This window comes from Diadema setosum, chromosome 18 (assembly GCF_964275005.1).
Source record: "Diadema setosum chromosome 18, eeDiaSeto1, whole genome shotgun sequence".
Taxonomy (NCBI): domain Eukaryota; kingdom Metazoa; phylum Echinodermata; class Echinoidea; order Diadematoida; family Diadematidae; genus Diadema; species Diadema setosum.
In genome coordinates, this window is record NC_092702.1 from 23135796 (window position 1) to 23159900 (window position 24105).

The 24105-nt window shown below is 38.5% G+C and overlaps 1 protein-coding gene across 1 annotated transcript in view; it reads right to left on the reverse strand.

The window, feature by feature from the left end:
- Positions 1-20671: 20671 nt before the first annotated feature.
- The window catches only part of LOC140241636 (coiled-coil domain-containing protein 186-like), a 40232-nt gene continuing 36798 nt past the window's right edge, over positions 20672-24105 (reverse strand). The window contains exons 16-17 of the mRNA XM_072321376.1: positions 21946-22095; positions 20672-21376 (exon numbers count right to left, since the gene is read on the reverse strand). Coding sequence (XP_072177477.1) covers positions 21284-21376; positions 21946-22095 — 243 coding nt within the window. The 3' untranslated portion in view covers positions 20672-21283. The remainder of the gene's footprint in view (positions 21377-21945; positions 22096-24105) is intronic.

Sequence of the window (24105 nt, forward strand, 5' to 3'; positions counted from 1 at the left end):
GATGCATAGACAGTGTGATTTCTCTCTCTCTCTCTCTCTCTGCGTGCGCATGTTCGTGTGTGTACGTGTGCATAATGGTATGTGGTTCCTTGTTCCGCATGAAGTAATCTTTAGTAGATGTAGACATGTTCCATATACGCACAGGGAAATGCTGGTTACAGTGTTTCTGATAATAAAATTACACTGTGGATATGACAGATTCCTCATTTAAAAAAGACAGACCCCCCCCCCTATGATAATTGCAACTGATTGACAAATTGCCCTTTTAATAAGCACTGAATTGATCAGTGTTTTAGTAGTAGCCATGATAAAAAAAATCATGGGCGTACATACTCGAGCAGGATTCGAACCTACGATCTCCTGATCACCGGACAGGCGTCATCTCCACTAGACCACCGAAAAAAAAAACCATGATAAGTAGTGTGTTAATGTGTTTGTGATGGTGTGTGCGTGATTGTGTGTGTGTGTGTGTGTGTGTGCGTGCGTTTGCCTGTATGTGTATGCTAAAGTTCTAAAAGTTGTTTGTTTTTGTTTTTGTTCTGTTTTTTGTTTTTTGGCAAGAAACGGGGCTATTACTTGTATAGCGAATGCACAGAAAGCGCCATGAGCGCAAACATGCACAATAAAAAGCCACTATTATTATCATTTCTATAAATTTCCGTGTGCTTTTCAGATACCTTTTATTAGTTATGATTTTATTCACGTTACCATCAGTTGCTTTGAAATTATTTATCCTCATTATACTGTAAGATTTCCAGTTAGCATTTAATCTGTTTTATTCATTTCTTAATCTTTTTGTCTCTTTCATGTTTTTTTTTACATTGTTATGCGCAGTTCAGTTTATTCCTGTAAAAACTACGCTATATAAACTTACAATCATTGTTATTGATGTTACTATTATCGTCATAATCATACTAATATTATTATTATTATTATTATTATTATTATTATTATTATTATTATTATTATTATTACCATCATCATCATCTTCATTATCATCATCATCATCATCATCATCATCATTATCATTATCATTTTAACCAGCATTGGCACGATTTATCTACACATCACTTGCAAAATTGTCGCTTGTCTAAAGTCAAGTCTTCATACGCATTTACAAGTTTTCAGTTTCAGTTTCAGTAAGTTTCAAGTAAAAGAAAAATATGTATGACAATATTAAAAAATATTCACAAGTCATGAAAATGTAAACAGGAGTTATTATTACAAATATATAATCATGTGAATAATACATAATGTATACTTCATAACAAATCTTCAAGTATACAGGTGGAGGAGACCGTTATCAGTAAGCAAATTGCTTGACTTAGACTCGTTTGGACATGGCATTTTTTATAGGTATCGGGGTTGTCAGAGGGTCCGTACAATATCACGCTCATGCCTCTTCATATGAAGTTATATAGGAGTTACAGCTGAGTGTAAAATTTATATCACTATAATCCAGTAGTCCATTATTACAAACAAAAAAAAGAACAGCACCCAAACATACTTGCAATCAATGTTCGTACTACATGAAACTAAAAATTGCTAGAGATAAAAGGGGTTCTGCTGGCCTAGACCAGCTATATGCGCACGGTTCTCGAATACATGAATACAATGAGATGCGTTATGAGAATGTTCTTCTACAATTCTGTTTCTCCTGTATGAAAGACGAGAGGTAAAACTGACAGGGGGGGGGGGGGTCTACACAATTTCGTTCGAGCGATTGTCGACTTTCTTGATCAGTAAAAAGCACACCATCTGTCATCCTAATGGTTTTCATGGCAGCATTCGTGGCCAATGGTTTCTCGAATTACCGCCACTAAAAGGGGATTTTTTTTTCTTGGAAAGATCCTGCCGTTCTTTTCTTAATGTCATCCGAAATCAGACCCTAGCTATGATAGTCAGACACTTGATCTCAAAGTTGCATTCTGATGTCCTAATACTGCCTCGTTTGCTTGAAATAGAAAATAAAATACATGTGCTTTGTTTGTCTTATTGTTACCTCCTTTTTGTTTGCTGTTCTTATCGTGCAGGTATAACAGCATATTGTACATGAATGTCAGTTGATACTCTTTGGCTTTAGGGCAAAGAAATCCCCTGAGCTGGACATTCGGCACAACCATATCTAATTTCGTTTGAAGACCTAAGGTTGCAATGAAAACCAGTTCAAGAAAATACTCCAACGACTCTCAAAATGAAAACGATGACTGCTACATTCCTGGTGGTTTCAGATTCACAGCAGCAAAGTATAGTAAAGAAAAAAGGTCTATCCTGTCAACAATGCGATACGGAAGAGATACGATTGCGTAATTTCGAAACAAATCCATATCCGTTTCAAGTCACTTTTTTTTCTTAAACATCAATACTGCTGGCTTCATTAGTTCGTCCTCCGAAGAGACACCATATAATTATGTTCGAGCTCATACCACTTATGAATCGCGTAGAATTGCTTCATGGTATTAAAAGGAACGTTACCCTCTTTAACGGAAAAATCCACCTTCATATATATAAGGATTGAGAGAATGCAGCAATATTAGTATGTATAGAACACATCACTGAAGGTTTGAGGAAAATCGGACAATCTATTCAAAAGTTATGAATCTTTTAAATATCCGCGCAATCACTGCTGGATAAGAAGACTACTATAGTGTATGATGTTACATGCGTACAACGATATAAGGAAAATAAAAAGAGAATTTCACAAAACTTTACTTTTTGAATACAGTGCACATTTCTTCGACTTGTTATTGACGTAATGTTAAGGGTGATATTATTCCCCCTGCCTTCTGAAAGAGAGAAGTCGAGTGTTCTTTTGTTATGCAAGAAAATGGAAATGATTATGTTGAAATTCCTTTATTCTTTCCTTATATCGTTGTACACATGTGACATCACAAGCTATAGTAGTCTTTTCATCCAGCCATTACTGAGCAGAAACTTCAAAAATTCATAACTTTTGAACGGATTGTCGGATTTTCCCCAATTTTTCGCTGATGTGTTCTACTAATATTGCTGCATTCACTCAACCCCCATGTCTATGAAGGTGAACTTGTCCTTTAAAGCGGGGAGACCGAAGATACATTCGGTCAAAAAAATGTTCGCGAGGAGCTAAAAATAAGCAACACATCTGAAGAACATACAATCAGTCAGACTGTGGAAGATCTTGCTGTTGTTTTCACAACGGCCATACGCTGCATGTTGGCTTGGTGAGGACTTCGCTTGATAGTACTACGTCGTTCGATTACTGTCATCCGATACCAGATTGGACGATAACATTCAGACATTGAGAAAGCCCCGTAGACAAAATGTCTAGATTGTCTGCCTCAACCATTATGTTTAATATTATTCATGTGCATGAAAGAGAGAAGAGAGAGAGAGAGAGAGAGAGAGAGAGGGAGAGAGATCCAGACACTTCGCTCGTCCCTGGGGGGCGCTCTTTGACTGCCCTTCTTTTTATGCTCTATCAGTATAGAACGATACTCATCTTTGAATACTGTGGAGATGAATATCAAAATATCCTCTCTATTACAATCCTCCCTTTTCTCTAAAACCCTTCACCGCCAGATGGCATTACAGCATGCATTCTAGGCATGACTTCGACCTCTCTTCTTCTTCTCCTTCTTCTTCTTTTTTTTTTTTTTTTTTGTTCTCGTATTTTAGCATAACATGCACCCATGCAGTGCATGGTGAAGTTCTTCTTTTGAGCGGAACTTTATCATTTTGTTCCTTTTCCCACGAGCAGAGACTTATCGGCCACTTGTCCTGCTTTGTTACAAGACTTTGACAGCAGAGTTTAATTTGACATATACTTGAGGAGAGAAGTGAGGGACTTTCCCTTCAAAGAACTCTTTTGAAACGGATAGCCTTTATATCAAGGACCCTCTCCCTGGGGTGTTATTGCATGAGAAAGGAGCAGAAGATCTTCACGCGCGACAGAGTCAAGCCACTCTCGAGACATTCTCTGACTTGACTCTTAACTGGAACATGTCCGCGTCTCTCATCTTGCGCCATGGTATTCTACCCTACTTCCGTTACCAGCGTTGGGTGGCAAAAGATAATACATGTAGCGAACTTTGGATCTGTGAAGCGAACGCTAAGACGACGCAGCCTCCCCGGGTTGGACAATAATGGAAACAGCTGTATCGCGCATGTGCAGAACACAATTTTTGGGGCTTATCAACGTCCTCTTAGCGTTCGCGTCGTAGATCTAAAACTCGCTATTATAGCCAATCAACACTGTGCTGCACGAAGAAGCTAGTGTATATTACAAATTGCACTGACGATTAATCACAGCGAATCTATTAGGAATTCCTGTGACGCAACATTTGCTCCTGCGATTAATGCTCCGGTCTTATTTTCTCCAATGACTTGGGGTTATAGGGTTAGGGTTGTGTTAGGGTTTTAGGTTTAGTTTGACGTAAGGATTAGGAGTATGGATATGGTTATGTTAGTGGGTAGAATTTATGTTTGGTTATAAGCGCGCAGATATTTCATGGGAGCATGTATTGTCGCAGCTAGGAGCAAATGTCATGGAACTGAAATTCCATCGGTCGTAAATGACTACCAGAATCTTTCAGTGCTGAATTATTCATGCAGGAGGAGTAGCGCGGGGGTAAAAACTTCCTTCCAGCAATGAATGATAATCGCAATCTCCGGCCCTCATCGCTTACAGCCGTCAGAGCTATAACAGCGAGGGTCTGTGAAAAAAAAGAAAGGCTAGATCGAAACATTACCAAAGAGTAGCCATGTCTTGCTTGCCTGGCTAATCGTTCATCCTCTTTCCCATGATGATGTACTATAAATGAAGGAGAAATATTCCATGTACTTACCAACTAACCAGACGATAATTATTGTACGATGAAACCTGACATTTTGCCGATGGAATGAAAGAACAAGAATTGTAACGGTAGACGATAGCCATTGATGTGGGTAACAAATGTGATGGATATAGCATTTTAGCGAACTGGAAAACTTAGAAGTTGTCAGGGAGAGAAACGGTGGAAAAGGTACTGCCTATAGATAATCACCTTGCGCAGATAATCGTGTCGGACAACCGCCCTATTGTCCTGGGGAGTTGGAGGGGGGGGGGGGACGATAAACAACATAGAAGACATGAACCGGTGGGTAAATGTCGACTGACTTCATTAGAACGCGTTCTGCACGAATTGTCGTTACGGCGTTGATATCACACTCAATGTTTCATTCCCAATTATGCGAGTCAATTATATAGTGGCAGGAAACACTGCCATAATGTATGTGAGACGTGTTGTAACAAGAGTTGTCTTGAATCAGGAAAACATTATTATGTTGTTATTGTCGCAGTTTTGCTTTGTTGTTGTTATTATTCTTATATACATTCGCCTCTGTGTGATAGACTATGAATCCAGTGCTGATTTTCCCTTCATCCCATTGGTATTATTTGCAAACTTTGATTGACAATAATATCAAGAAGAAAACAGTACAAATGACATAATTCTTCTGGCGAACTCAAAGAGAAAAACTGCACCCTAATTTCCGTTAGACCCCTTTACGCAGATTTTATTTTTATTGAGATGGCATTAATTTTGTTTTGATGAAGATGGCAATAATGATTCGATTATGCATGTAATGAAGTAAAACTGGTGTTGTACTTACGTAATGTTCGTATTTCAGTTGTTATCAATACGTAGTGAGAATACGCTCAAAGTGGGACAATATATAACAGCACAGAAAGAACAGTGTCACACAGAAATCATGATCTTCCTTGAGTTGGGGTATAATCTCCAGATGGTTGCACAAAAGTTATAATGTTATAAAGCAGTTTGTGTATACAGTTTGCATTCAAATTGTTCCAAGCCAATCCAGAGGCGCACTAAGCTGTTTTTGTAATACCACTCAACAGTCCACAGAACGCTAATCTTATACTCATCACGCATTCCATCCCCTTCCTTCTCCGTGTTTCTTTGGTTACTTATAAGTTATTCCTAAGTTTCGTTAATCCAAAAACTGAATAAGGTTTGTATGATTCCGAATGTATGCGCACCTTCTTTACATTATCGGAGTAACGAACCTTCGGAATAACGATCATTCGAAATGATGCCACGAATGTTCGGATTAATGAACGCTGTGTCATTTTCCGATTTATGGACATGGAAATTTGTGTGTTTCGGAATAACGAACCTTCGGAATAACGAACTTCACCCGATTCTTTCCGAGTACGTCACAGTCGCGGAGGATCCAAAGGATGTTAGGGAGCTTTCTCTACACGACGGGAAGACCGAGAGTACGATGAGGCAATCAGCTGTGACAGTCCCTGCACTCGGACTCCCGTCCCCATATCTAAGCAGTTTCGCTTTTCTGTGTGGACGGAAGCGTAGCAACAAGATCGCTGATCGGCTGGCTGGCTGGCTGGCTGGCTCAATCTTTTTCAGCATCGGGACCGGACGCTATTTTGACCGAGAACCGTTCTCGTCTTCCCTGGGACGGGAGGTTTCTCGGATTTGATCATGGCATTGCGCAGAAGCAAAACTACCACGCTCAACTTCGTGCTTGCGGAAGCTCACTTTAGTGACGGTCGAGACCACACATCATCATTCTCAACCCGAATTTCTTGTTAATATTGGCAGATGCAGCTCACAGGTCACCTTTTTTTCAGGCAGAGGGGGAGGGGAAGAGTGTGGGAGAGAGGTTACGGTCGCAGAAGGATGTCATTAGCCTTACATCATAATTGGGTTTTTTTTCTTCGATAATTGATCAAATTAAATGTTCTCTTTTTCTCCCATATATACCTTTTGTTTCTGTTTTTCACCTTTATAAACACGGATTTCCTGTTTGTGACTAAAGCATCCCTCGGGGACCGCACTTGGGGTGCGCTTAGTTTGTTTTTTGGTCAAAGTATATTGATCAGGCTGGCGTCTTGGATTGCCTATTGCGAGCTGCCCGTGTCACTGTCGAGAGATATACAGTTCCGTTCGTGTGCCCCGGGACCGAAGATTACCCTGTCACTGAATACATTTGCCATGATATATACTTTCATCAAGTGATTCCCAACTGCGGAAACTATTCATTCTTGGAATACTTCTTCAGGCAACTGAACTAGGAGCAAACGAAAACAGAAGAAAAAATCATGGGCTACGGCCTACATCATTAACCATGAGTGGTTCTTTTTTTTTCACGAGCAATTTAGAAAGAAAAGAGTTAGAAAGAAAACACAATTAGCTCCATCCATGATGTGATTTCCTGGGAGTAAATCAAAACACCACACAAACAAACAACAAGAGACCAAGGTTTCTTCGTTCTTTTTATGTGCGAAGTAATTACAGTAAATATCTTCAGGTGATTGAGAGGGAAGTAATTAAGATCCATCTTATTTTTCGATTTAATTCAATTTCTATGTCCTTTTTTTTTTTTTTCGACAAGAACGTTTCTCTTCCTTTGGTAACAGAGAATAAGTTTCATTGGTAAAACAATCTAAAATTGAAAAGACTAAAGAGTATTCATTAATTGTGAAACCTTATATCAATTATACATTGTAATGAAAACTGAAATCAAAAAAAATAAAAAACTACGCAAAGTGCGAAAAAATATTTTGGCCACCAAAATTTCTCATTTACAGATTTCATTGATGGGCTGAATGGTCCACCTGAGAAAACAAAATTAGAGTTGAGCCCTGATTACATACACACTCTCTCTCACACACACATACTCACAAGAAATGCCTGTACATGGCCTTAGGATATAAAGGATATACATGACAGATGTGTGTACCAGTAACAGTTGGGCCTAACCGGCACGCCTGAATTTCCACCTTCGGGACACAGCAGTCATACCTAAAGAGGGTATCGCAAGCAGCGTGTCGCTTGGAGCAAACTGTTGCTGTATAGGATGTAGTCAGTATTATTTCCGGCGGGATTGTTTTGTTTTGTTTTTCACTCCACTCGCACCTTTTAGCTCTCACAGACACGAAGTCAAGTTGCATAATCTGATTAATGCAACTGGAGATCTACTTTGAACCAAAACTGTCAACTCACGACCCTCTTGTCACGCATGATATCTTCCCAACGCTGTTCGCTCATCGAGAGAGAATGTTTTGTTGGTGTTTTTGTTTGTGTAACGAATCAAGTGGATTTTATACTCCATCGTTTTCCACCACATTAGAAGAACAATAGTTCAATTGACCCACATTTTCTCTTTCGCCTTCTCTATCGCTTTTATACTTGTTTTCTATTTGGATTTCTGTTTGGATGATGCTGCAGGCACTATACTGAGGAGTAAGTCTGTTGACCAAGGAAACACGGTTACCTTTTTTTGTACAGATCATGCACAATTAAAGTTGCTCAATAAAACTATCTCAATAAAACCATAATCTACTGTTAGGCCTACCATTACACATTTTCAAGTTTTGGTAATGATTTAGGTGCGGATTTTGGTCTCGTGGATTTAAAGGCACCTGAAAATCATGATTTTTGTTTTAACGCCACCATTACAAAATACGGGTTTATCCTTTAAAAGTTCCATGTGAATTTCAAAGCTAGACATTTTTGTCGTAACCTACGCTTGATAGATTGGGGTCATTGATTGTGTATTGTTATTGAATATGATAGATCCAGGCTTACCTATAGCACCACTTGTGTTGATTTTTATCATAGAGAGTAACGAGTATATGCACAAAGTCTCTCAATAAACGTATTTTGTCGTTGGTAGACTTGAAAAGAAGCTATCATACGGTGGCCCCAGTTGTGCTAACGCATTCCTGCAAAGTTGCAAAGCGATTGGTCATTCGCGCCTTGACATGAAAATGGCGCGAATTCACGGAAAATAATGGATGTCCCGGCACCGTTATTGGTGCCGGATGTCTTCGATTAGATTAGAGACGGGCTGTTTAAATTGTATAGGAGAGTTGAGTTCGATACGAAACCAGAGACCTTGTTTTCCGAAATGTGGAGGATTTGTAAACGGAATACTAAGGGGAGAAGCAACAATTAATTACTTTTGAGGGTTCGTTGAACCTGCGAATCTATATATAACCACGGGGGAAAGGGGTGAGCTTTCAAGCAACACTCCCCCCCCCCCCCACCGCTTCATCGCATCGCTACTTGTACTTGCAAATTGACTGAGGTCCACAATCGCACAGTCTAGAATAATTATGGTTTAGTGGAAACATTGACACTAAGATTAAATTTCAGAGTTCACATTAAACTGTCAACACATTGCAAATTCTAATAGCGTTACTTGGTGGGGGTAGACTTCTGGGTAATGCCATAGAATAACCAAAAGCAGGTACATTAATTTTACATTAATATGTCTGTGCGTTCCGCTCTGATAAAATACTGTCGACATGCAAAGCGTCTTGAAATGATATCACATCCAAATCGCTTCGGTGCCATAAAATTAGTGCGAGACAGAATGCATAAACATTCAAAGGATTATGCACTTGCACAAATGCTACGCAGATAAATCTTCAGTGCGTGTGAAGTTCAGATACATGTACAAAATGTAATACATTCGAGTTAATATACCACACGTATTGAGTCTACGGCAGGTGCGAAGGAAAGATACAGCATTAATGATGGTATGGTAGACTAGATAGCACAGTCACTAATGTCGAACTCCATTCTCTCTACCCAGACCTGATTCATCCTTAGAAGATGGTGCCAAGTTGTTGAATAAGTTTATTTATAGCGAAGCTGGTGTATGCAGAAAGCTGCAATATATTGTTTGGTTGTGTGTTTTTTTTTTTTTTTTTTTTTTTTTTTTGTCGTTCATCTCGGAGAAAATAGTATAATTAGTAACATTGAATGTCCTATTTACTCTAACATATATTTATAACAGACTTTATATATTGCATTTATCCCAGAGTTCATTCTGTCATCTCTTTTGAGAGTTATTGACTTTGTTGTTGTTGTTGTTATCTTTTTCCTGGGTATATAGTTTACTGAGAATCCATGTGTAGGCTGATATCAATAACTAGAGGGAATCAACCGAAGTTGTCAATGAGAAAGTTATGGGATTTGCAACTTCCCATGGCATTGGTTGCGATCAATACGAAATGAATATCCCTGTTTCGTGAAAACATATTAAACTTATACATGTCATCATACCCTTATCTTGAAATATTACAAAGAAAAAGTCATCGTTGGAACTTTAGCATCCGGTCTCCAGATAATTATCATGAAGAAAAAAAAAAGTGGGTTGACGCAAGCATTTGGGCAAGGACACCAGATTTGATCGATACACATCTAGCATTACGTCGTTGCCTTACCGACAGACGAGACTGATGGAAGAAGAGGAAAAAAAAAAAACTGCTACTGGGGTGTTCTATTGGCAGGAACGTAAATCAAGTTTGTTCTACGTAGGACAAGAGTTACATTGCGCTTAATGATAACGCGCGACTCCGTAATTTCATGAGCGACTGGGAGAGCTCGCCGATTCGTTCCTCTTTTTTTCTTTTTTCTTTTTTCCAGCTCAGTTTCTCGTGGCGCCAACAGAACGGGTGCGCACAGATAGCTCGTGTATCATGCCGTCCTTTTCCCCTCTCTTCGCTACCATGATAATCCAGAAGCGTTAGATGCATCACATCCCTGTTTTCGCAATCATGCCTTTAATTCAATTCTCGCGATACCAGAGTGGCGAGCGATGTATGCGAGCGACGGGAGTCCATCATTCTCCTCTCCTCCCCTCCGTGCCCGCGCCCTGCTAGCTGTCACACGGATTTACCACGTTTCGCTGGCAGCCACGCTTCGGAGGAAAATGAATTGACGTGACTTGGAGCCCATGGAGACAGAACTCTTACTCAATCACTTGCAAAGTTTGTTTTATCCTTCCCCCCCCCCCCCTCTTTCTCTCTCTCTCCATAAAAGAAGGAGGAAAAAAAGGCATCCACAGATAAACTGTAGAAAGAAAAAATAAACAACTTCCTTGAAGCATCTTATGGGTAAGATATGGCGAAATTGCTCTCGCCCTGAGATTGTACACGTAGCACAGCGAAACGGGTTATGCTTAACATTTTTTGTGCTCATTATAAAACTCATTACCAAATCATTGCTCTTTTGCCACTGAAGACGTATAACCTCACAAATACTCACACTAAATGTGACTTGATTGTACTCAAGTGTACATTGTTCTTTAAGCTTGGTAAATTAAATTGTCTACATAGCTACATACATACACAATACAAATAACCAATAAAATTCCACCAGTTTCTTCCTAGACAGTTATTTATTAGTTTTTATTCGTTTGTTTGTTTGTTTGTTTGTTTGTTTTTTAATATGATGAGATGGATCAACTCCTTCCGCTGCTAAAGCAACTCCATCAATTCCCCTCCCCGGGTTCTTCCTCAGATTATTTTTGGAAATTTTATTTGATTTGATTTTTCCTATATAACGCACTTCACTTCAAAAAAAAAAAAAAAAAAATTAAAGAATCTCATTTAATTTTCCAATTAAGGAACCCTACTTAGATTTCGGAATAACGAAACTCATATCATGTTTAGAATATAATCTATTTCATTTTCTGGTAAACAAACTGTCTGAATTACAAACCGTCGGAATGAAGGTACGTCCATATCGGAATAACAAATCTTGATGAGCCTAGTAATGAATCCAACCACAGGATTCTGCAGTAGTCATTACAACGCGAGCAAATACCGACTTCCTAAACGTATTTCAAATTGCCTTCTGCACGCAGTGAGACCGCGTGGAGTGTATTTTACTGTAATTCTACTTCGTTCGTGTCTGACGGAATCAAGATCCACGGCTAAACTTGACAGGACGCCCCCTATCCATGGCGTACAGTGTCAGCCAAAGAAAGATCCATTACAAGACTACGTCGCAGACAGTTCTTCATCCTCTATTATTAGAGCAGTCATGAGTAGGCGTGTGTTTAACATTGTAAACAATATTGTATTTGTGTGCGATGTTTGAATGACCAACACCATTACTATTCAAAGACGACCAAAAAAACAAAAACAAAAACAAAAACCACCCTCCCAACCCCCTCTCAACCCCCCCCCCCCCCCAAAAAAAAAACAACAACAACAACAAACACCTTAGAGGCACCTACTGGTATTATACACACGAAAAAAAAAAAAACCCAAAAAACAAAACACCCAAACAAACCAACTACACATTAAAGGCCAACACATACACATGAATATGCATGCATATTTCTTCCTATGTACTCTATCCAGATTATATTGAATGATATAAAAATTAATCACATGGTGCATGTTTACAGCAAAACACAATTACATGTTTGGTGAACTTAAACTTACACACAAATACAGAGAGATTTGGCCTCTACCAATGAACTTGTCATGTGATCGTATAATCTTAAGTGTAATAATCATAACTTCAGGTATTACACCAAGCCAGACAAAAGGGCTATCACTTTACCCACCCAGCAACCACCCCCTCCACCTCCATCTTCCATCACCTGAAGAGTCATTGAAGATACAACACATGCACTTTCAGCAGCAAAACACCAATGTAAACACATACACGGCAACCACACAGGGACGCTGCATTCTTATTACAAGCAGGAAGGTATAGAGCAACACTGGCAAAAACAGAACAATGTAGAGAACTGAAATCTTTAAATCCATCTATTTTATTCAGTGCCGGCCTCGTCTAGGACGACATCCAAAACTTCCATGCGTTGGAACAAAAAAAAAAAAAAAAAAAAAGCAACATGGCTGTTGCTAAATCCCACAAGTGAGCGGGCTATGTACTTGGACATGGACATGGACATGAACATACACTTTAAGTGGTGTCTTGCCATTAAGTGTCCTACTCTGACATTTGTAATCTATCCAACAAGAAAGTTAATATCACAGATATCAGTAACACTTGCAAATAACTAGAGTTTGAGTTCTAAACATACACATCATGGAGAGACACGTGAAGTACATGTTAGTATTCAATATAATTTTTTTTTTCTCTCTACAAATTTTTGCATTTAAATTCAAATTCATCTGCCTTTATTACCACTATCATCAATAAAAGATACTCCCTTTGTCTACCATGTACCAGTAATTCCCTCCAAATTATCCTATCTATTGTCAGTTTCTCGGAACTCTCTCTACACTCACCACTGACAGTTGGCACTGAACACCTTTTTCAACACCGTATCCTTCATACTGTACGGTTATCTCTACATCATGAAGTTTGCACAGTTTACTTCACAAGGAGCAAGCAGTGCAATCTCTCTCTATATATTTATCTCTCTATATATATTTATCTCTCTCTGATAATGGTCCATTATAACTACTGGTGCACACATCCCTCGATTCGCATGTCGAGATGCACCTGCCTGATGCGGCACCACGTACAGAACATTCAGTCGCCTCAATCATATAGATTAAGTACAAGCAATTTGTTGATTGTCTCGAGGATCTCCATGTCATTGTAAACAAGGGAAAAAAAAAGAAGAAAAGAATGTGATGTCATCATTGGTGTGTAATAAATCAACTCTTATCTGTTCCACCACCCATGTCTGCAGTAAGTAATGGACGCAAAACAAGGGGCAACAGCTGTGCCCGATAATTGGCCATATCAAAGTAATACTAACTCACAACATGACTAATGCAATTACCATCTCAGACTGGATCATTGCGACCCAGAATTTATCACAAAAACGCAGCTGTCGCGCCTTTGTCCTGTATTGGCATATCATTTTTCCTCTAGCATCTTTGTTAGTATAGGTCTCTTCTGTCTCATACATTTTCAATATTCATCCAATAAACCAAAAGATGCACTTAGAAACGTCAGTATTCAGCGCTATGCAAGTGTTATTTTTTATTTTCTATTCATATTCTTATTCTTACTATTATTATTACCATCATTGCTGTTATTATCATTATTATTATTATTATTATTATTATTATTATTAAAGGATGCAATAAACTAAAGGATGCATATTTAACAGTTAAAAATACCCAACAACAACAACACCTTGTGCAGAAGCAGTAGGACCTAAGGTTCAATGGAGTAGCTCAACAATTGACGTCTTAACTCACTTCTCCCAGTCTTCTAACTTATTAACAATGCCAAAGTGACAACATTAACACTGGATGTTCATTTGACGAATATACCTTCAAGCACTTGGATCATGGGCAATGATATCAAGAATCGTGAGATGTTAGGCAAAGATCTTGTATGAAAAAAAAAACAACAAATATCGCTTCACTGACTTCTGCAATACAAGGCAAGTGCCAAATTGTGTTTCGCCCATTTACGTAGAAGAGATTAATGTTTTTCTATTTCCCGGAAGTTCATTGACTCGCCTATGACCTTTGACCTTGTGGTGACCTTCAACTCCCCAAGGGACATTTACTATCCAAGTTTGGTCATAAACGGACAAAGGGATCAAAAGTTATGAGCCATAATTGAAATGTGTCGTAAAAACTTAACATTGGGCCCTAAAAGTTCGTTGACCCCTGTCTGTGACTTTTGACCTTGTAATGACCTTCAACTCTCTAAGGGACATCTACCATCCAAGTTTGGTCACAAATGGACATAGGGATCAAAAGTTATGAGCCATAATCGAAACGCGCCATAAAAATTTAACATTGGGCCCTAAAAGTTCATTGACCCCTGTCTGTGACCTTTGACCTTTTGGTGACCTTCAACTCCCCAAGGGACATCTACCTCCAAGTTTGGTCAAAAACAGACATATACATCAAAAGTTATGAGCCATAATCGAAAAGCACCGTAAAAACTTTATATTGGCCCCTACAGTTCATTGACCTCTGCCTGTGACCTTTGACCTTGAGATGACCTTCATGTTTGGTAAAATGTGTAACTTTGAATAACCACTCTTCCCTCGAAGTTTGAGTGAAATTGAAGTCCTCAGTAGAGAGTTATTCAAGTTTTTGTAGCATTACGGACGGACGATGGACGGACAGACGCCGCAGGCGATCCCTCAGTCTCCCCACACCTCCGGTGGACTCGACAAAAAACATTAATTTTGGAAAGGGAGGGGAGGGGTAAATTTGTCTTGAAAAAGAAAATGCTATAATCTATATTGAGGGGCATGTCTTCGAAGGAAATACATTGTATTGTTAGAGATGACAAATAAAGTATATATCAGATAAACTATTTGTATAATTCTTTAGTACATGAGGAAAGATAATCACTCACTATTACTTTCCACCACATATACATAGTTCAAGTATAACATAAACAACAATATAATATTTGCCTTTGTCTATTATGTTATAACATACACTATTTATGAATTCAGGTTGAGAATACCAATTCTCTATCTGAATGAGGATATACAGTAACACTGGTGAAAAGGCAATAATACCATCTCATTTTAAAGGGAAGGTAAACCCCAAGAGCAATGTGGATTGAGTGAAAGCAGCAGCATTAGTAGAACACATCAGTGAAAGTTTGAGGAAAATCGGACAATCGATGCAAAAGTTATGAATTTTCAAAGTTTTGATGTTGGAACTGCTGGATGAGGAGACTACTAGAGGTTATGACGTATGAGTGGACAACAATACCAAGAAAATATAAAGAAAATTCTGCAAAAATCAATTTTTCATGAAAATTACAAATTCCATCAACTTGATATTGACATATGTTAAGGGTAGCAATTATTCCCCCTGCTTTCTGAAAGCGGTTGGTCCATTGCTCTTTCATAATTCTAAAAAAGTGAATTTTTGTTGAATTTCCTTTATATTTTCTTTGTATTGTTGTCCACTCATATGTCATATCCTCTAGTAGTCTCCTCATCCAGCGGTTCCAACACCAAAACTTTAAAAATTCATAACTTTTGCATCGATTGTCCGATTTTCCTCAAACTTTCACTGATGTGTTCTACTAATGTTGCTGCTTTCACTCACTCCACATTGTTCTTTGGGTTTACCTTCCCTTTAAGTAAGAGGCAAATTTATCCCTTTGGCAATTCTTCAATCAAAGAAGCTGGTGTCTAGGAGAGTATTGAACGACAGATGTTATAATAAACACAATGTTAACCCTTTGTAAGCTTGTAGTGCTGATTGGCACAGAAAACCCCATAGCATTGTACACACTGTCCAAATTCCCTGGTACAGAAAGAGCTAATAAAGGGGATGTGTATAGACTTTACTGATTATTACCAGTATGGATCCTTCATATCTCAATGAAATGCCCGTCAACTCATCACTATTTCATCCTTGTCTGGCTCACTTTGGTTGGTTTGTGTTTGTGAATCACATCGACTAAAACCCGCTTGCTTTGGTTACTGAAGGTCTATCACAGTAGCGATAGCCATCCATATAACAGGGCACATCCATCTTTCTGATAAGTGTCTTCTGAATAACAAAACAAATCAAAACATTGCTATAACTTTGATGTTTTTGTACAGGTGCCTTCTTTTCTCTCAGATAAACACACTCAAAACAAACAAACAAACAAACACATGAAAACATACATTGTGTGCCAGTGCAATAGCTTGGGACACATGTGAACAACACCTGTGGCTTGTTGCTAGAACTTTGCGAGTCTGAGCGCAGCTCCACAAATCAAACATCAGTTCCCTCAATCACATACATTGTACAACTTGACATTGTAACGAGTTGGCATTTCAAGTCAAGTTTCTCCCAACAGACCCTAATCATACATACTAACTAAATCAACAGAACTGCACCGAATTCTTTATCAAAATTAATACTGCACATTACCCATAAAATCTTTTTTTTTTTTAAAGTAGGAAAGATAAACAAAGACCTTCATAGTCTAGCAATTACCAGCTGAAGAAGGCATTGACTCAGAACAGGAATCAGAGATGAAACTTACTGCTGCCTTTCAATGTACGTGTAATACTCTACTGGGCTTCAAAACACTTGAGCCCACTTGCTATATAAGAGTATCAGCAATTTACATTACTGAAAAGGGCAGTAGATAAATGTCATGGTCACGGAGCATCCGCTTCACAGCACAAAAACTCCCATAGCATGACATGTGCTTGTATGTGTGTCTAAAGTTAAGACTGAGGAAAAAGCATGTGACAATCATTTAAAATTATCACAACACAACTATCAAACAGGTGAAAAGAAGCTATCTATACAAATATGTTCACATTATTCAGCAGCAAATCGATTACATCACCAAAGTATCACTGAAGTACTTTATATTCAGGTTGTAAACACCAGCCAGAGCCCAGCAAATCTATTTCTTTCTTTTTTTTCATAAAAGTAGACAAGAATTCATCTCCACTCACTGTAAAAAGTGTACTGACAAAAATTGACCAATGTCCTCTTTTGCATGTTATTAATTATCATTAATAATGCTGATATAAAATAACAAATCACCCTCCCCCTTCCCTTTGTTGTTTGGGAAACATCTTTGTCTCTGGGTAGACACAATATCTGCAATCAAATTATTTCAAGAGAATTTGAAATGCTGACAATTTGCTTCATGGTGAAATGTTTACTTTGTGATTTTTGTTTTTGTTGACATGCTGAAATTCCTCTTACGTCAATTTATGTGGTCCAAAAAGATATCTTAGCAAGTGAGACAGTTGTTCTGAATTTATGAGGCAGACATAGACTTATGGATTTCGTGAGAATTGAGCAAAATATCAAGACACACACTTTTTTTGAGCATAAGACCTACTTCTTTAGCCCTCAAAATGTTCCTAAATCAATCTCAAGCTCAAAGAATATGTTTCTTCTTGTAATCTAAGGAGGTGACATAAAACTAAATGACATTTTAATCATGCACAGAATATATCAGCTAATCATTTTGACAACTCATAAAGAAAATGAAAAGACATATATTGAAATGCCCACAAATGGCTACATCAGTCAACTGGTTTTAGCACTCCCTACAATTTCCTCACTTGTCCAATTTCATGGAAGTTTCTCATTAACCTTCTGTCGCTTAGAGTCACACATCATTTTTGTAACGAGGTATGTTCGCCTCCAATGCTCAACTCATTTGTTTTCTTTTTTTAAAAGAACCAATACTTAAAACGAACGCATTTAAATGTAATCTATCAACATTTAATTTGCTATTATCATAAATATACATGTACAGCTGTAGAAGTAGACCTCTGCAAGGGAAGATGTACCCGGACAGCTACTTTGACACAACTAGTACTGTTAATTCCATTTTCCTTGCTAGTCATGGTGCATTACTACTTGCACATTAAATATATAACAAGCCATAGAGCCACTGAAAAGTCTGAAACAGGAATACTTGGTAATCCAAGCAGAAAAAAAACAAAACAAAACAGAATTTGCTTCAGAAAGTCAAATCATTAGGTATTTTGTTATCCCCTTTTATACGATTAAAGGTATAATCAAAATTTGTCCACTATTTGTTAAAACCTGAAGCCGAGGATGAATATAAAATGGGATTCATCATGCATTGTTTCCCAAGCATTTCATTCTATATCAACTATCATCAATTTAAATATGCAAAATAGAAAGTGATCACGGTGCTAAAGACCAGCTAGTTGAAAACAGCAAGCTTTTGAAAATTAGGCTTTTTGAAAGCGGGAAGGAAAGAGTGAAATATGATGAATCTGACAAATTTTGCCAGAATCTGGCAGGTCAATCACATGAGGTGTTATGGACTTTTGATTCACTCCTTGTTGGAGACAGTGTCAGAGTTCATTCACACTTTAACCTTCAACCTCAACCCTTGACCCTCCCCCTCCACTCCCCCATCTCTTCACTGCGTGTCGTCACGTCTTCAGCTTGTTACTTGTTTTCACTGAAAGATATGGATTGGCGACTCTAAAATATCTATGATCAATACAATCAACACGGGGAAAACAAAAAACAACAACAAAATCTGTTTGCCTGAACATTTGTCAAAAGTATACAAGAATTTCTTAGGCAACTCTGTTGTGGCGGCAGTTGTGTAGCTGGTGGGCCAAGCACAAAATAAAGATAGCATGTCAGTCTTTTGCACCATTTTCCCAAGAAAAAAAAAAAAAGAAGAAAAGTTCCACCGGTACTGACAACACAAATACCTTAGTACCACTTTTTTTCTCCATAGATGTGTTAACACATGCAACATCCCATCATGTAAGCAGCTCACATACAGAAAAATAACTGAGATCCGCACAAATCAATAAATAGATATAATATATACATATATGATCCAACGTAAATGACATATACAGTTCATTACCTATGGAATGCATTAGTAGTGAAATCATTGAAATCAAATACAGATAGACTTTTTATCATACGCATTCTTTGCCAAAAAAAAAAAAAAGCAAACAAAAACGTATATATAATATATAATCATATACATGCAGGAGTGGAAAGTTGGTGATGATTGTTCAACAAAAAACAGAATATCAGTGTCTGATATCAAAATGTTTTCAAACTTTATCTAGCTACCAGCAGTCTTCCCCTAACCTTCTTGACACCCAATTTTTTTTTCTTCAAAGTTTAAAGGGACTGTACAGTCCTGGTTGAGGTGGGGACTCATGTTTTGAACATTCCTAAGTGAGATAATGAGAAACCTGTTATGAAGTATGAAAGAGCATGTACTGTTAAAAAGGATTCAACGTTTATTTGATGAAAATTGGTTTTCAAATGGCTGAGATATCCAAAAAAGTGATGACAACAAAAGGTGACAAGCCACGCCTTTTATTAAGATCTCTTTGTTTCACCTTGTTTTGGGATACCTCAGCCATTCCTAAACCAATTTTCATCAAATAAACTTTTGATACCCCTTAGAATTGCATGCTTTCTGACATCTCATAGAGTGGTTTCTGAATATCTCGCAAAACGTTAAATGCTAAATCCTCACCTCGACCAGAACTGTACACACCCTTTATCAGTACAAATTCTTATTCACAAAGCATCCGGCAGCTCCAATATGGAAATGAAAAAAAGGATGCGTAGCGATTGCAACGTTTATCTTTGTGGCTGTCTGGTAATTATCTCTTTTTACCCCATGAGAAATAAAAAAATATTGCTAAAACTAGAAATGTCACTATGGCAACTTGTATACCTCCTCTATATCGCATTACTCTCCTCATAGGTCTACAGCATATGATGCGGTTTTTCACACCCTGGGGTACCATTTAGAAATCTGCCATTTTGTCGACTTAACTTTGTTTAAGCACTGTACCCTGAGTTATCCAAAAAAAAATTAATAAATAAAAAAAAAAAAAATGGGGGGGGAGTAATTTTTAGTGCTTTATGCAAGAAGATTTTGTCGCACTAATGAACAAAACATTCTATGAAATCCTTTTTTAATTTGGCATCTTTGGTCTCCGAACAAAGTAAATTGGAAGTTAAATTCTGTTCATTACTAAAAACAGAATTCTAGGTGTCAATTTCTTAATACAGAAATGATTTAGTCAGAGAAAGCGTGTGCACTTCCATCGCAAAACTCAGACGGACGGATAGACAGAATGACCAGAAAATTTATTGGGGAGAAATAAAAATACATGCGGGACGTCTGGGGCATGCTAAGAAAATGAAGACAATATTCAAGAACGCCCTTCATTCTTTGCCCTTAAACTGGACACAATATTCACTTGAAGTGGACTGCGCACTAACTGAAGTTGAAGTGCTGCATGCTTGTGAAGTTACCCAAAAAAATCATAGAAAGCCCTGCAAACACAGGCCTCTATACCTTTAATACTGCTGGTGAACCTTCATGGTGTGGATTGAATATGAAAGGGAGAATACAGATGATGCAAACACATTTTGCAAAAACACTACCCATTTTTTGCTCCCTATGGTAATGTTCAAATCCAGACCAGCTTCTTGCCATGAATGTGAAATGCCAGCCATTCCATTCAAAGTGTTTGGGCAAACCTAAGGCAAAGTGATTGATTAAGACTTACAAACTGGTATGCATCTGAGCATAACACAAATTTATCACTCAGTCCCACACATGCAAAAATAATGAAGGGGAAGGAGATTTGAGTAGCAAACACAGTGGATGTAAAGCAAAGGACTGCTACAAGGAATCATTCCAACAGTAGTTTTATCTTTGTTATTTTGGGGCAAACATTACTGAATCAAACCATGAAGGACTTCTGCTGCCTGTTGAGGTCAAACAATTCATACAAAGTCCAAGCTACCCCACGCCCACCGTTCACTTATAAATACTTTCGCTAACTTCACAAGTAAACTGGCCTGATGTGTACGATGAGAAGATGTATAATAAGTCAGTTTGGAGGACGAGTGACTAACAGGTTCCTGACGTTGATGTCGCTACAGCTGGAAAGTGACATGGTAAGTACTTCTCTTGGATGAGGGCAATGGTCCGAGGGCGGGCACAGGAGATGCAGTTGGAGCCCGATGTCCACATCTTCGTCACGACCCCCCGCATTTTGGCCGCGGTCAAGTCCGATCTGACCTCCCGCGCCTGGAGGACTTCAGCTGTACTTCCTCCGACAACCGGGCTATCTCTTGACCGAGGGTATCGATGTTCTCCTGCATTTAGAGATGGTCACACAAAAACTTTGATTGAAAACAATCGCACCTCGAGTGGTGAGGCCATTGGGTTGGACCATTTAAAACAGACAATGACAAATTTCTCTTTTCATTCTGGCAATGCAAGCAATTTTGCTTCAAACTTCAAAGCTAAACACGTCCAACTCTTGGAGGTGGCAAAACTTATTTTTGTGGTAGGACATACCTTCTCAATTGCATCATTTTCAAACTTTATAAGAAACACAGGGCATGTGCCACATTCAATCAACATGGAACACACACACACACACACACACACATGCACACACAAAAGCCAGAGCACACGGTAATGATTAAAAAAATACTGATCATATTGATTAGTTGAGCGAGAAATATCTCAACAGTAATAAAACTATGACATAATTTTTGCTATCATCATAATATTGTCAGTATTACAATCATCATGATTTATATTTCTATGTACAATAATTTTCAATACAATTTTCATGCTCATTTTATGATCATAGTTGCACAGTCAGTGACAGTAATCTTTTCTTCTTTTTTTTTAAAGTTGCTGAGGTCTTACTTACCTTGAGGGTGATATTCTTCAGAAGCGTGTCTTCAAGCACTGCCTGAAGCTTCCTGTTGATCTCCAGAGAGAGGTCAAGGGTCATGTTGGGGTCAGCCGAATGGGACTTGTACACCGACGCCATGATCCCGCCCTGCTTGGACATCTGCGCCTGCGCAACGGAGGAAGACAAACCATTTCACATTGAAAGTGGCTGCTTTAGCGAGACACGGCAGTGCGGGTATAAAGCACGACATAATGCAATTTGCCACCACTCCAGAGAAATTGGAGAGTCTCCTACTTCTCTCCAGACACTGATCTAACTGCTACTGATGAAGAAAGTGTCATTTCGAATTCCACTGGCTGAGGTCAGTGATGTATGACGATGTGGTTACCCTCATCTGTGCAGAGGGAAACTGACCTCTCCCCAAGGCAAAACAATGTGTAGGGAAAGTGGCTTTGGAGAGCTATAACAGTTAAGTACATCCATCAGAGAACTTACAGAAGAGAACTCACATGCCCCCCCCCCCCCCCATTAATCCACAAAAGGGGCGGGGGAAGGAGGTTGACAAAATAAAATGGTCTGCAACATCTACATTTAAAAAAGTAATCAACTCCTAAGAGTTTCTATTTCCTGTTTACGGTCAGCTAAGAGAATCTGAGAGTCTATTGGGATACTTGGTCCTGAATAAACATCACCCGACAGCCACTTCCGCATCGCATTACTCTCGTAAAATCTTCACAATTCCAGACGATAAGTAACCTGACCTGAATACCTGTCTTCAATGACTGTAGAGTGTACTCCTGATCCATCCTTCCCTTTCTTCCTGTCAACTTTCTCAATCCTAGCTGGAATAACATCATGCTCATACCTAAATCTTTAAATCTTGGCGCATTGAGTGCTTGTGAATATTCATAACTGAGCCTCCCCTAGCCTACATGGCAGCCGAACGCAATCACGCTGCCTGGCATAGATATCGACGATACTCGGCAGGAAAAGCAGGTCGAGATATAACCCTGTCATCGAGACAAAGCATGCGTATGCACTGAACAGCTCAACTGCACTGCGAGAGAGTTCCTTGCACATTTAGAACTTTGACCCAACAACAAAAAATTTGAACAAAATATTTAAGTTAATGTAATTCTTTGTTTTGAAAGAGGGCAAGTGAACTTAAAATTTCTGGGGAGAAAACTGGAAGATTCATTTAGCCTTGTTCTACACTTTCAAGTGGAAAAAAAGAAAGAAAGAAGGAAGGGAATGAAATTCAGTCAAATCTGTATGGAGAGGCCACATATTGGATATGGTTACGGCTAGCCTTTCATGAAAGATTGCTTTCCTGTATGGAGTCATGGCGGCCATTTCTAATAAGAGTATTAGACCCAGTTATACACCATTATGATATAATGAAACTGCTATAAACTACACTGTACAGGGACACGTGTGTAAGCACAACAAACCGAGTATAACATGACATATCTACACATGGCTCAACCTTAATTCTCTCAATTAGAACACATGCTCTGTTAAAGCAGACTTCTGTTGTCAGTTCATAACTTTAGTTGGCCTGATTTTCAAGCATTTTAGTGTTGAATAAGATCATCACAACAGCTGACAATCATTAAAGGCATGGTACAGCATTGGTGGAGATGAGAATTGGGCTTTTAACTTTTTGCAAGATACCAAGAAAACACTAATGATATAGTACAGAGCATACCATTTTAAGTGGAATTCAAAATTTATTTGATGAAAATCGGGTTTGGTATGACTGAAACATCCAAAAACAAAGAAAAACAAAGCAATCGTAATAAAGTATGGGTCCCACACTTTATTAGAATCGCTCTTTTTTGGATATCTCAGCCATTTCAAAACCAATTTTCATCAAATGAATGTTGAATTTCTCATAGAATCACATGCTCTTTCATATTTCATAAGAGGTTTCTCATTATCTCACCAAAAATGTTAGAAACCTGAAATTAGGTCTCAACCAAAACTGTACGCTCCCTTTAAAATACTGGCCACCATGGCATATTTGACCACAGCTTCCTACAGACCACTGTTTTTCTTGTCCAAACCTGAAAGTCAGCTTGCAGAGCTGCATCTGGTTTATTGCCACTTGGTCTAATATCAGATGGTCTACTTCCCAGTTCGTCTAACACTACTATGGCTAAACTCATTTGGTCT